Source organism: Natator depressus, chromosome 14, assembly GCF_965152275.1.
Source record: "Natator depressus isolate rNatDep1 chromosome 14, rNatDep2.hap1, whole genome shotgun sequence".
In the NCBI taxonomy this organism is placed as follows: Eukaryota; Metazoa; Chordata; order Testudines; family Cheloniidae; genus Natator; species Natator depressus.
The window spans coordinates 40,220,762-40,235,533 of NC_134247.1; the positions used below are offsets into that span (position 1 = coordinate 40,220,762).

General features: G+C 53.4%; 1 protein-coding gene across 1 annotated transcript in view; it reads left to right on the top strand.

The window, feature by feature from the left end:
• The window catches only part of LOC141998456 (butyrophilin subfamily 1 member A1-like), a 321,911-nt gene extending 308,380 nt beyond the window's left edge, over nucleotides 1–13,531 (top strand). Inside the window, exons 6-10 of the mRNA XM_074971305.1 lie at nucleotides 1,999–2,031; nucleotides 4,433–4,453; nucleotides 6,382–6,408; nucleotides 6,534–6,560; nucleotides 12,690–13,531. Of these exons, the coding sequence (XP_074827406.1) occupies nucleotides 1,999–2,031; nucleotides 4,433–4,453; nucleotides 6,382–6,408; nucleotides 6,534–6,560; nucleotides 12,690–13,249 (668 nt within the window). The 3' untranslated portion in view covers nucleotides 13,250–13,531. The remainder of the gene's footprint in view (nucleotides 1–1,998; nucleotides 2,032–4,432; nucleotides 4,454–6,381; nucleotides 6,409–6,533; nucleotides 6,561–12,689) is intronic.
• Nucleotides 13,532–14,772: the final 1,241 nt, after the last annotated feature.

Here is a 14,772-nt window from a genome sequence, read left to right on the forward strand (position 1 = left end):
CGATGCCCGGTGCAACACACAAAAGGAGCCCACAGGCTACTGCCTCAATCGCCCTTGCTTTCACTCCAAGGGTTTTACCCAAGGCGCGGTGCGGCTGCGATTGTGCAGATTTCACTCACTCAGACCGTGGGGACAGGAACCCTTTGGTCAGCCAATCCCCGGACGGAGACGGCGCCCAGACTCAAACACACCACAGGGAGGACGGATAGACACAGAGACAAGACAGTCCTCAGTCCAGACAAAACACAGAAATAATTACCTGACCAGATTCCTGATGTCAGATCCCGGGATCCCTACCAGAACAGAGTGGGAACCAACAGCTTCGATGGCGTAGACTTCACTGTTGTCATGCACCCTTCCGTTCTGGCGGAGGACCGCTTGGGCCAAATGCCCAGGTGCCGGCTTGCCACGACCGTCCTAAGAACAGTCAGGAGTCACACGGCCCCAGTGAAGACGGTTGCCATCTCGGTGGAACCTCCAAATTGTCAAAGTCAGATTCAGGACTCACATAATTTGTCAGACCACTCTGTTTATTAGCAAAGCGCTTTGCTAATGCACCCGGATGCGAGCCCCTCTCTGAGGCTCAAGATAACTTATTTATACAGCTAAGCCAAAGCCAATTTAACATAAGAGACAAAAGAAAGCAGAAACTGACAAATATACATACATATCTTATTTGCATACTAACATTTACCAATCTCCTAGCTCAGTAGGAGCTCTAAGTTAATTAGTTTGAGGACCCATTGTCTCACACTCGTTAATGTTTCTCTTCCTGACAACTATATTTCAACAAACCCTTCAAGTAGCATTTCTTTAATGAATTATAATTTCAGTATAATTCATTCTACTTTCACACTGCCCATGCCCATGGCTGCATGGAGGAGCCTCCAGCTAATACCCCTGGCAGGCCGTGGTACCAGGCTGGAATATAGGCTGGTGACCAGGGTAGGGAAGGACCTGGGATGGGTCTCTGCACAGCAGCCTGGCAGGAGGGTTGGTAACATAGCCAGAAAAGGGGCTTAGCCAGAAAAGGGCCTGGGAGAGCGGGGAAGCAGCAGCCTGGGAGAGGCTGCAGAGAAACCCAGACAGGAACAGACGGTGTAGAAAGCAGCCCAGGGAAAAGCGACTCAAGGTTACTGAGCAGAGTGAACAGTCCCTGCATATTTAGGGTCGCTGGGCTGGAATCGAGAGTAGAAGGGGAACCCAGGGCCTCCCATAGCATCACCTGGAGGAGATGGACGTAAACCCCAACGGTGAGGGTAGGAGGACTGACTGAGCCCTGGGTGAGTGACTGCAAAGTTGGAGAGATGGGAGGGGGCTAGGGATGAGCTGTCTGAAGTCTAGAAGGATTATTGAGCCCAGAGAAGGGCTGTGACCCAGTGGGGGCAGGGGAGGGGAGCAGATTGTTTAGCTACTTTACTCATTGGACTTTTTGTTGATCCTGCAAAGGGGAAGGGCCCCAATAGAGCTTTGTGCAGAGAACTGAACCCAAAATTACTTGACCACAAGTTACCCCTCCAGCAGCTGCAGACTTTAGACCCCTGGGGAACTACTGTCTGAGAGGGGAAACTGAGGCGTGGCAGCACCTCCATGCTGGGGAGAGGTATCCTGCTATTGTACACACTTCTAAATTAAACCAGTGAAACTTTGTGTGTACACCTGGCCTAAGACAAAGAGACCTTCTCTCAACCCCCTCACAACAGCCAGATTTGAGAGGGGTGTGACTGGGACGCAGACAGTGGGGTGTCTTCTGTGGGGAGACTTTTAAGTGGCCACTGGAGGGGATACGTCATCGTGTCCCCACTATTGTGTGCTACCATGACTCAGTCCCAGGCAGCAGGGACACTGAGTGCAAAGGCCCCTGGACAGATCTGTCTGAGTGTCCATTTGTTGTCTGTCCGCCTCTCTCACCCTAGTGTGACTGTGCTAAGTTAACAGTAGTGATGTGCCTGTAAACATGATGGTGAAATCTCACCTCTTGCCATTTTCTCCCCCTAGAGACGCTGCGATCTGATCTGGAGAGACAGAAAGGTCAGTGTCTGGGCCAGTGGGGTGTGTTAAAGCTTTTATGTAGCTATTTGCGAACAATGAAGAGGATGAGAAAGTACCAAGATTCTCTGTAGATGGGTAATTTCCAATTGCACCAAAGGGAGTTTGACTGACATCTCGAGATCCTCACAGAAACGTGATTCCCTCAGGCATCCTGCTGTACTAATTAAACCAGCATTTATCCACTGGCAGGCCACGACCCTCTGGAATGGGGTCACAGAAGGCTATTGTGGGGGGGGGGAGGTGTTGAAAATATTATAACAGTTGTAAAGAAAAAAAAGAAAAGAAAAGAAAATGTCCAGAATAACTTTGGGACTGCCAAAACCTTCCGAGTTTGGGAGGTCACATACAGTAAATTTAGTGGTTGTGATGGATTATCCAGGCTTATCTTAGTTATTGATATGTGTTTTACTCTGACTTTTATAATAAATAAAAAGGGGTTGTGAAAATTTTTGACTTTCATTGAGGAATGAACAACCTGAAATGGTTGAGACCAGTGCGTGATTGGCTCCCTCCCTCAGAAGGGGGAGTCCGAAATCTCATTGGGGATTCCCCTTTAAACTCCCTTGGGCTGTGTCTACACACAAACTTTCATGAGTTTAACTGAATCAGTTGAAAAGCACCTTGGGTAAAATTGGTGCAAGCAAGGCAGGGTCTTGTGAGGCAGTGTGTTCAGTGCACAGAGCATCGTGTTGCCCTGATTGCCCAGTTCACTGTGCCATTGCTCACTGTGATGTGATCATGTCCAGTGGCCTTTGCTGGTGGCCATGCTCAGCGGGCAGAGCTGGGGCTGTGCTGAGAGCTCACTCTCTGGTTCCTTGTGTCGCTTTCATTCAAATCTCAGCCTAACACGGTTCTGGATGTAAGGTTGGGCCCAGTCAATCTGCTCAGCTCACAGACCCACTGACCAGGCCTCCGACTCTGGTCTGCCCCTGAGTCCCTCTCTGTGATCTCACAGAATGGGTGGCTGTGGGATCTGGCTGTGCAGTGCTTCAGAGCTGCTGAGGCCCCTACGTGGCCTGTGCTTCGGGATCGCTGTGGATCCCCTGTCTTCTGACAGGCCAGTGGCCATGTAAGGAAGGGGACCCTCAGTGCCCATGGGCTGCATTTTTTCACTGCTGCTTTCCATGAAAAATAGAGATTTTTGTATTATAAATATATCACTGCATCCCAGGTGTTTGGGGCAGGGGAGCCGGAGGTTTGGGCAGGTGTGGGAGAAGATTTTGTGTCTTTACTGCAGGTAGCCAGGCTCTTACTGAAGTGATGCCTCCAACTCTCCCCATCCTGTCCACACACAAACGCTCTCACCTGAGTTTAGTGGGGCTTTCAGTCAAGGGGAGCTGGCCCATCTGGGGCTGAGGGTTAGAGCCCAGGTAACACTTTCACTTGGGCTGGTAACCTGCCCATTCTACAGTGAGGACACAAGCTAAATCACTCAGTGCTGACAGTCCTCCAGTGCCGTCCCATGATTCCCCCAGGTGTGCTAGAAGTACAGACAAGTTCTCCCATAATTCACTGGGAAAGAATCAGTGTGGCTTAGCTGACTCAGCACCGAGAACCATGGGATATGTTTCCAGCAGTCGTAGGGACTCACACGGGGTGCGCAGCACCAGTGTGGACACAGTAACTGGGGTAGGGCTTTGCAGTGGGGCTGCTCACACCCAGGTTAGGTTAACCCAGGGGCTCAGAATGGGTGCTGATCATCTGGGCTAACTGCAGTGAAGACCTACTCTGGGTGGCATTTCAGACTGAGGAGGGGATACATCTGCCCCCTTTGGCCACAGGCAGAGGTGACATTAAATTTGGGAGGGAAAGGCCTTGATTTCATTATTCTAAACCCAGCAGCCTTCATGGCAAGTAGCTGCCTCAGTGCACTCTACTCCAATTTCTGTCACTACATCAACCAGTGAGGGAGAAGCACACTACTGAGAAGTTCTGATCAAATTATCAGCCATGAAATAGCTCTGAATGCTGTCACTATAAGGCTTTGGAATCTACAAACTGAGATGAAGGGGGCAGTTCCTATCTCTCAGATCACTGGTTTCAGGCTCTCTGCAAACTCAGGCAGACATTGCTGTATTGTTGCAGCTGGTTCTCTTTGGAAGTATTTATTTTTATTAGGGACTTATTTTATTAGTGTTTATCAGTTAAACCCAAAAGTCAGAAGCCCCAATTATGGAGCACAATTATGTGGCAATTTTAAAAAAATTGGAAATAATGTAGCTGAGCAAATGACTGCATAATCACGTTACACAAGGGCCTGACAACAGTGTAGTCAATGGCAACAGCTGTAAGCCTGTGTATGTATAGATAATAGTAGAAAATACTCCTGTAAATGTGCCAGATGTTAAATCACATCCTCTTCTTTATGATTTATTTGTAGAAGAACATCGTGAAGAAAAAGGTAATGTTTCTTCGTTAATGTTAGCAAGGAGGGAATATAACTTATCCTTCCTAAGCAGCTATTGAGGGCTCTTATCAAATGGAACACACTCTGCTTTATACTGCATGCCAAGTAGAGCTCCACCGTAACCCCTTCCATTCTGCACACACTAGCTATGTCTACCAGTGCCCCAGCCACTGAAATAACCTGGGGTTTTGCTTCCTTGTCATTGACAGAAGGGAGCAGGTGAATGTATTATTTTGTCATTCACTATATATTTAGTGAAGGGGAAATGTTAAGTTGTAATAATATTTCTAACTTCCCCATCAGGGACATTCCCCATCAGGAAGGTGGTGGCCAGGGAGAAATTGTCTGCAGAAAGGTTGGGGCTGGGATTAGACATATAATTGTGAATTGCTAAACTTTCAGACATTTAAGTTGTGATTCATTTTTATAACATTTCATGGCACATTTTCACAAATGCATTAACTTAGAGTTGACATTTGGGATAATTACCTAGGTACCGTAATGTGATTTTGTGTAATAACTCTTGACTGGTACATTCAGTAAACAGAATCTTTGCCAGATTTGCCATAGCAGATCAGACCAGGGAAGAAGCTACTGTGGGATCCTGTCTCCCTGTTGCTTCAGAGAAAGGTTCCAGAAACCCCAATAAGACAGTCATGGAATACCCTGCCCAGAGGGGACGTTTCTTCCTAGCTCTAGGCAGTTCAGGATCAGCTTATATCCTGAATCGGGAGGTTTTACATCCCCAATAATTTTGCAGTTCTATCTAACAAATTGTGACTGTCCTCACTCTCCCTGGATATGTGTAATGCTACTCAGCTCTTGGTCTGAGTGATACCTGATGGGGAAGTGTCACTGTGTATTTCTTGGGAAAGTATTTCAGTGAAATTGAAAGGCAGCAACTTAAAAAAATGGGAAAAAACTGTTGAGAGAGGGTGACTAGGACCATCCGATAATCGATTTACCATCTCCGTGCTGTTCGTTAGTCTGTGCACCTCTGCCATGTCCTCTGCTGTCTCCTCTCTGAACAGTCCTAATAATAACCTCTCTCTCCCCACACTGAAGTCTTTCCATGCTATAATTAACACCTTCTCCCTTTCCTGAATCCTCCACCCTCAATTTCTGCTCTGTCCTCTTGGAGATGGTGACCAGTAGAGGCACCGACTTTCTAATGTGCAGGGCAGGGAGGGGTCTCGATCCCCTGGTTCTGCCCCAGGCTCCATCCCCCGCTCCACCCCTTCCCCCAAGGCCCTGCCCCGCCTCTTTCCACCTCTTTCCAGCCTGTTCCACCCCCTCCCCTGAATGCACCCAGCCCTCACTCCTCCCCCTCCCCCCTCAGCGCCTCCCGCATGCCGCAGAACAGCTGATCTGCGGCAGGTGGGAGGCACTGAGAGAGAGGGGGAGGTGCTGATCAGAGCAGCTGCCGGCAGGTGGGAGGCACTGGGAGGGGAGGGGTGTTGCCTGCCGATGGGTGCTCAGGACCCACCATTTTTTTCCCACGGGTGCTCCCGCCCTGGAGCACCCATGGAGTTGGCGCCTATGTGTTCATCTACATGCTTTTGGATTCTATTTTTAATTATAATTTCAACCAATTTACCGGGATCTGAATTAAAGTTAACTGGGCTGTAATTCTCCTTATCACTCTTGCACTTTTTAAAAAATATAGGGTGCAACATTTCCTACCTTCTTTTCCTCTGCGTCAGTAGCTGATTTTAATTAGATGCATATTTTTGCTGGCAGCTCAGCTGTTTCATTCTTAACACTCCTTCAGGACTGCTTGTTTAGGGCTGTGCAAGTGTCTGGATCTGTTGTGAATGCCTAGGTGCATCTTTTGTCTAACGAGTTAAACTCCTTTTAGGTTTTTGGCTCCCATCCCTTTTTTATAAGCATGAATTCAGATCTATTTATTTATTGTTTTCTAGGGAAACTCTTCACTGAATTTGGGCTTGGTAAGTTCCATTTCCTGCCCCCCACATACACACCCTTAATATAATCCGTGTTCTACACTGTGTCCTGCTCAGCGTGTCTGTGTTCAGAGGAGTTCTCATCTCTCTCTCTCTGTGTTTGCTTTCAGGGCTGAGAAGAGCCCAGCTATATGCAGGTACTGTACCAAAAACTGACACTTCATTCACGTCAGCATCCCACCTGCCCCTGAGAGCTCTCTCCTCATTTCCCCAGTGCACCAGCACTTTCATACCAAAAGCAATAGGCTGGAAACAGCAATATCACTGGGGGCAGATGGAAAGGGGCAGACAAAACCCAGGTTTATTGCACAGCAGGGACATGCCCACTTTGGGAAAGGGCTGATTAGTGAGGAAATGCTGCGCCCTGGTGTCACCTTTCCAGAGCGGTACCTGGGCTCTGCAGGAGGGACATTCTCAGCTGTCCATAATTAAACGGACCTGCTCAGCTCTCTCCTCCCAGCAGCAGCATCGCCAGGCTCACACCGAGCTTTAGCCACAATTTCCTTCTAGCGTAACAGGACCAGACAGGAGCTGTTCAGTGTCCCCCTGGATTTGGGGGGAGGAAGGCCCTGTCCCCACTGCCAGGGCAGACAGGTTTTTATAACCAGCTTGTGACACTCCCCTGACCCAGTTACAACAAACTGTGCCCAGAACACGAGGCAGCTTTTCTGTGGCTGAGCTGTGTGTGTGTTTGCTCCCAGCCTGCAGCCTGACCGTGTGTGTGCCCTGGTGCCTGCTGGGAGAGTCGGGGCAGCTCCAGCAGGGATCAGAGAGCCCAGGGGCCATGCACACATACAGCAGCCCCACTGGCCCAGGGGTCCATGCACTCTGGGGTATCCTACCACACAGAGCTGGGGAGGGGACACCCAGGGCAGTTACACAAACACCGCTGGGGGTCCTGTTAGGGTTGCCACCTCTGAGGTGCAAAAAAACCAGGACATCTGCCTGCTCCACATACACCACCTGTCCCCTCACCCCAGGCACTGTGTCCCCATCCCACCCCTGGGAGAGGGCACCAGCCCCATGGGCTCATGTTCCTGGGGCTGGGCCAGGCACCAACCTCGCCAAGCAGGACATGGTGCCAGATCTACTCCCCTCCCGCCCCAGTAGTGACCCCCACATCCGGTACTTGAACCATGTAAATGGGCCCTACTGGTCCCGCACTCCCCATCTCACTTGGGGCTAGTAATGTCGTGGGCAGACTCGCAGATTTCCCAGGTCAGCGACCTGAACAAAGGGACAATCCTGGGAAACCTGTCCAGGTTCCAACCCTAGGTCCTGTCCAGACGGCACAGTAACACCCAGCTGAGCCGGAAACAGGCAGCCAGACATGTGCCAGCCTAGGCCCCTGGCAGGGATGCTGAGCTGCCAGTTGCCAGGATCACTAACATGTGAACTCTGCCGTGTGCCACACGCCTGCTTAGATCCCCCAGGGCCCTGGGCCCAGCCCCAGAACAGCTGTAACCTAGACTTCTAGCAATGCACGGCTGGAAGAGACCTCGAGAGGTCACCTAGTCCAGCCCCCCCAGGCTGGGGCAGGGCCTAGACCATATCCGGTAGGGGATTGTCCTGTTCTTACAAACCTCCAGAGATGGGGATGCCACAACCTCCCTTGGAGCCAGGTCCTGAGCTTCACTTCCCTGAGACTTAGAAAGTGTTTCCTCATCTCCAGCCTCAGTCTCCCTTGCTGCAGCTTGCACCCATTGTTCCTTGGACAGGCCCTCTCCCTGCCCGCTGCGGGCACTGGGCATGTCACCAAGTGTGATCATCGCTGTTATCACACTGAATGGCTGGGGGCGCTGGGCTGGCTCAGGGGGGCAGTGAGGACAGCTCGGGCCTTTCACTCCCCAGTGACCGATCCCAGCCCAGGCTCAGAGTCCGGCTCCCAGCGAACAGGAGCTCATGTCGTAATTCTCGTTAACGGCATCCTCACCGGCCACCTCCGCAGGGAGGCCAAGGCCTGAAGGGGCCGCAGGGACGGTTCCTCCCCAGGGAGAGACTCCAGCAAGTATCAGGGCTGAGCCATGTTGGCAGGACAGTGCGGGGCTCACATGGCCGCTGTGACGTCCTCATACCCTCGACACACAGAGCTCCAGCAGGAGGGATGTAAACTTCACTCGTACCCCCAGCACTGAACTCACTGACACTGCCCCAAGGCCCCCTCTCCTCCCGGGGTTGGGGGGGCGGTGAATAAATAGCACTGGAAGAGAGGGGCCAGGAGACCATGGCCCCATCACTTTTACTGATAGGAGGGCCAGGTCTCCCACTTTTTTCCGGCTGCAAGGGTGAGTGATGGGGGGCGGGAGGGGGCAGAGAGGAGCAACCATGGAGGCAGGGTGTTGGGGGGGAAGAGGCGGTGCGGGGGTGGAGTCTTGGGGAGAAGGGGCGGTGTGGGGGTGGGGTCTTGAGAAGAGGCCGTGTGAGGGCCATAGCTTGGGGAGAAGGGGATGTGTGAGGGCAGGGGTTTGGGGAGAAGGGGTGGTGCAGGGGCAGGAGCTCCAGGAGAAGGACCCACACAGGAGGGCGGGGCCATGGTTCAGGCACCGGTGGCCCCTCTACTTTTAGGGAGTTTCCATCACTCCTGGGGAGAGGACCATCCCGGATCCTGATCCATGGGCACATCTGTGTATTTGCCGGGTGCACAGAGCTCTCCAGGTGGAGACACTTTCTCACTGACCCAGGAATCGGTGCTGGGAGGCCCCACTGCCCAGAAGGCCGAGGGCTCTTGCTCCCCTGCCCTGGGGGTGAAGGGAGGGGCCCTGGGGCTGCTGTTCCCTGTCCCAGGAATGGGGTGAAGGGGACGTGGACACAGACAATCTCCCCGCTTGTGCTGTGAGGGGCAGACCCGGCTCCACGCTGGGCTTCAGAGCCTGAGCTCCAGCCTGAGCCTGAACGTCTAGGCGGCTATTTTTAGTTCCAAAGAGGGAGCCCCACAAGCCTGAATCTGTCCACCCCATTCGGAGACTTGCTGCCGCGGGCTGTGTCCATGAACCCAGAGTGTGTCCAGAGTCTGGGTCTGAAAGTTCCCAGCGCGTCTGATGCAGGGCTGGTTAATGAGAGCGAGGGGGGTGGCTGGCACAGTCGTTAGATGGAGACACCGGAGCCCCAGGGGCTCTGGGACGGTCTCTGTGACCATTATCTGCTCTGGGAGACGCCCAGGTGCAGCTGCAGAGGGTCTGTGCCGCCAGCATCGTCCATGGGACAATCGCTCTGGGCAGAGTTCAGGCTGATTTGTGGGGGCGAGATCAGGGGCTCAGGGGGAATTTTTTTACCCAGGGCAAATTAAATAGCAGCTCTGGAGTGTTTCACAGCTGATGTCCTGAGTCTGAAATGCCCGTAACTGCGGTTCTGCGGATGTTGAATGTCACTCACTGCAAGTCACTGAGATTTGGGCTCCTAAGTTGCTGGGACACGTTTGAAATAGAGCTGGGTGTAATTTTGGGGGCAAATAGTTTATTTGCTGCAAAATTATATTTCGGGTCGACAGAAACTATTCGCGAATCCATGTCGAGTTTGCTGAGTAGTTTCAATTAACAGAAAGGTGCCACCGCTTCCCTTCCAGCCTTTAGCCCCGTGGCTGGGCCCTCAGCGGGGAGCCCCCGGTTCCATCCCCCCGTGGGACGCCATGAGGGCTTGAGCTGCTGGGCTCTGGGGGTCTGATGACGTCCCTCTGTGTCTAAACACTGCCCTGGGCACTGGGCCAGAGCGTGGGAGCAAGACTGACTCTGCAGCCCAGTGTGTCGGGCCCCAACCTGGGAGACCCAGAGTCCAGCTCCCCTGCTCCAGTCACCCTGTAATTATTGATCTATAACTCCTGTGACAGGAGGGGTTACGGCCCCTGGCACACCAGTGTCTCAGGCCATGTCTGCCGGGGTTTCCTTGCACCGGTGCAAACCCCCAGGGCAGACTTGCTGTGCAGATGTGAACTGGGATTGGTGCCTGGTGCAGCTTCTCCCAGAGGGAGGGGGCAGGAAGTGGGGAAATGCCCCCTCCCCTCCCCACTGCCCTGGCCTCATTAGCAACAGCCTATTAGTACGCATTTACCCCCCCACCACCAGAATCCTCCACTGCACTGTCGCCCGCTTGAGCCCAACCCAGACCACTGCCCCATGGCGGACAGGCTGGGCCAGGAGAGGGGAGGGGCTGGCTGTGGGGTTTGCCTGACTGGAAGGTGGTGCCCGTGGGGCCCGCCAGCATGGGGAGTCCCAGCTGCGCCCCCTGGGGCAGGGCTCCACCCCCAGTATGTGTGGGGCCAGCACCAACCTGCTCTTAGCGAGAAACCAACCACACATGACCCCAAAGCAAGAGAGATTCCCTGGGGCCTACCTCTCCCTCAGCCCTCTGGCTCCTGCCCATCCCTTACCCTTTTCTCACCCCTGTGCCCACCTGGACCCTGCGTCTATTCTGACCCCTCCTCCTCGTCCCTCCCCTTCTTCCCACCCACTTTCTGCTTCCCTAGACCCCTCTTCCCCCGACTTTGCCTCCCTGCCATGTGCCCCTGCCTTCCACCCACCTCTGCCCCACCGGAAACCCCCCTCCCTTCCCCCCCTGCCCTCCTGGCACCTTCCCCTCTCCCCCAAACATCCTCTGCACCCTGGAGCCCACCCATCACTTCACACCCTCTCTATGTCCTGGCATCCACCTCTCCCCTTTCCCTCCTCTGCTGCCATGTCTCCCACCCCTTCCCTCACTCCCATCTGCGTCCCTGGTGCCTGCCCCTCCCCTCTACCCCCTCTGCCCCCTGATGGCCGTCCCACCCCTCACCCTCTTCTGCTGTCCTGGCTTCTGCCCTTCTTACTCCCCTCAGCCTTCCTGGCACCTGCCTCACTCCCCACCCTCTCTCACCCCTAGCACGCACCCCTTCCCTCACCCCCCTGTGCCCACCCCTCCTCTAGCCCCACTCTGACCCCCTGGCACCTGCCTCTCCCCAATGCCGTCTTCTAACACCTCCCTCTACCCACGTGCCCCTGCCTCTCTCCTCACCCCTCTCTGCCCCCTGGTGCTTGTCCCTCCCCTCCTCTACCCTCCCTGTGTCTGCCCTTCTGCTCAACCCCCTCAATCCCCCGGCACTTACCCTTTCCCTTACCCCCCGCACCCTTCTGGTGCTGACCCCTTTCCCCTGCCCCCCCAAACACCTGACCCTCCCCTTGTCCCCTTCCTCCCTGATGCCTACCCCCTCACCACCCTCTGCCCCACTGACCTCACTCTCCTCTCGCCCCTCTGCCACCATCATCCATGCCATCTTCTCTTTATTTCTCACTCTTCCCCTCCCCTCGCCCTCTGCCTCCATGACACTTGCACCCCTCACCACCCCTCTCATCCCCTGGTGCCAGCTCCTCCTCTGCCCCAAGTCCCAGCTCTACCCTTGCCCCATCTGCCTCCCTGGTGCCTGCCATTTCCTTTGCCCCCTCTGCCCGCCTGGTGCAAGTCCCTTCTCTCGACCCCCTTTAGACCCCTGGTCTCTGCCCTTCCCCTCACCCCAGCACTGGCCCGCCCCTCCCCTCACCCTCTCCTAATCTCTGGGTCCCACCCCTTCCTTCATCCTTCCTCTGCCCCCCTGGTGCCCACATCTCCCTTCACACTCCTCTGCCCCCCTAGGACCTGCCCTTCTCCACACCCCTCTCTCTGCCCCCCTTCTGCTCACCTGCTCTTTCACCCCCCATTCTGCCCCCCGGCACCAGTGCCTGCCCATTCGCTACCCCCCATGGTTGCACCTCCCCACTCCTCATCATCTCACCCCCTGGCAGCTCACCCTCCCCTTGATTTCCCCTCCCCATTGGAGCTCCCCCATTCCCTCACACCCATCTGCCCTGTGGTGCCCGCCCCTTCCCTTGCCCACCGCAGCCCTCTGGGGTCCATCCCCTTCTTCTCCCATGGAGCCCACCTCTCTCCCCACCCCCTGCAGCCCCCAGGATCCTGTCCTTCACCCCCCTCTGTTCTTATGGTGCCTGCCCCTTCCCTTGTCCCCACATTGCCCTTGTGCCTGTCCCTCCCCTCTACCCCTCCCCCTCTACTCCTGTCACCTGCCCCTCCCCTTTCCTCTCCCAGCATCAGCCTCTCCCCTCCCCCGCCCCCAGTGACACCTCCCCACCCCTCCCCCGCTCCTCCTGCCCTTTCCCCCCATCGTCTCCTCACAGGCAGAGGGGCCCTGACTCCCCTCGGGCAACAACCCCCCCCCAGGGATTAACGGGGACGCAGGTTAATTTCCCTTCGATCCCAGTGACCAGCCCCTGCCCCCGGCCCTGACTCTGTGACTCTCTCCCCAGTGGACGTGACTCTGGATCCAGACACGGCAAATCCCTGGCTCATCCTGTCTGAGGATCGGAAACGTGTGAGAGACGGAGGCAGACGCCAGGATCTGCCCGACAAGCCTGAGAGATTTGATCCTTGTCCCTGTGTCCTGGGCGCTGAGGGGTTCGCGGGCGGGAGGCGTTACTGGGAGGTGGGGGTGGGAGACAAGACGAGATGGGATCTGGGGGTTTGTAGGGAATCTGTGAGCAGGAAGGGGTGGGTCACACTCTCCCCTAGGAATGGATACTGGGCCGTGTGGCTGTGGGACGGGAAATACGAGGCCGGCACCTCCCCCTCGACCCCCCTCCCCGTGAGTGTCCGGCCCGGCCGGGTGGGGATTTTCCTGGACTACGAGGCGGGCGAGGTCTCGTTTTACAATGTGACTGACGGGTCCCATCTCTTCACGTTCACTGACACCTTCTCCGGGACGCTCCGCCCTTATTTCTATCCCGGTCTCAACGCTGGGGGTACAAACGCGGCTCCCCTGATCATCTGCCCGGTCCCGGCTCCGGCCGGGGGGAATCTCGGTCCCTGACAGTGACCCCGCGGCTCAGACCGGCCCCCCCGGCGCTGCTGCTCCTCCCGCCCCCCTGTGGTGGAGGCCGGTTACTGCAGCTACTGGAGTTTTTGTGCTGCCCGGACGCTGCCAGTTTCCCTTTTCCACTAGAGGGTCCAGTCGAAAACCGGACACCTGGCAACCCCCAGCCCTCACCTTGCCCCGTCCCCTGCCCCGGGGGTAGCAGGTGGTGGGGGATGGGGTCATTCACTCCTGCCAGAATTTTCTAGCCCTGTGAAATCTCAATGTAAAATATGAAAGAAAAAAGATGATTCTAATTTAGAAAATATTATTGTAACAAGGTGTAAATACAAGAATATTTCAATTTACATTTCAACAGTATTTCAAAATCAAGCATCTAAACATATTTTTAGAAATGGAATTATTTACATTTATTTTTGATTCTTCCCTCAAATCTATGTTGAAGTTTAACTTTTCTCAATAACATCATTTGTATTTCAACTGTGGAATTTCAAGAAATCCAGAATATTTGTCTTAACTAAATAAACTATTAAATTGTCAGACGGGGTTGTTCAGTTACAATGTATGTGTGTCATAAACATCACAACTACACACATGTGCAGCTGCTCTCTCTCTCTCTCTCCCCCACCCCGCTTTATTGTCTTGACTGGTTCTCTCTGGAAGGCAGGGCACATACACCCACCTCCTCCACTACACCTTTGAAAATTAGGAGGTGAAAAAATGATAGAATTAATGAAGCAATATATTTAAATTCACTCATACAAGATTATATAATATTCTTTGAAGTTCTGTCAGCATTAATTCACTTTCTAGCTGCATATAATCGTGAATCAAGATATGACCCTTCCTTTCTTTTTCTCACAAAACATGGTCCCCAAACTCAAATGCTGTATTCTTAGATACCAGGGGTTGGCAACCTTTCAGAAGTGGTGTGTCGAGTCTTAATTTAGTCACTCTAATGTAAGGTTTTGCGTGCCAGTCATACATTTTAACGTTTTTAGGAGGTCTCTTTTTATAAGTCAATAATATATAACTAAACTATTGTTGTATGTAAAGTAAATAAGGTTTTTAAAATGTTTAAGAAGCTTCATTTACGATTAATTTAAAATGCAGAGCCCCCCAGACCGGTGGCCAGGACCTGGGCAGTGTGAGTGCCACTGAAAATCAGCTCGCGTGCCGCCTTTGGCACACGTGCCATAGGTTGCCTACCCCTGCGGAATACGAAAACGTCTTCTACAATCTCATTTTTTTGGTTATTTTTCTTTAGAAATATTATTTGCAGGGAATGTACTGTCAGTGTCCACTGTTGATTTCAAAGTACTGCCAGGCTTTCCATGTTCTTGGTTATAAGGACACAACAAATGTAGTTTGATAAAGAAATGGAGAAGGGGTTGTATTCCTTTACTGAATCATCACAAATTAACTTAATTGTAGTAAAGATGCTGGCACTTAATGACACATAACATGACATTTGGTGACATTTTATTGGGAGACCTTTCTTCTCGGCCATAAATCAGTCG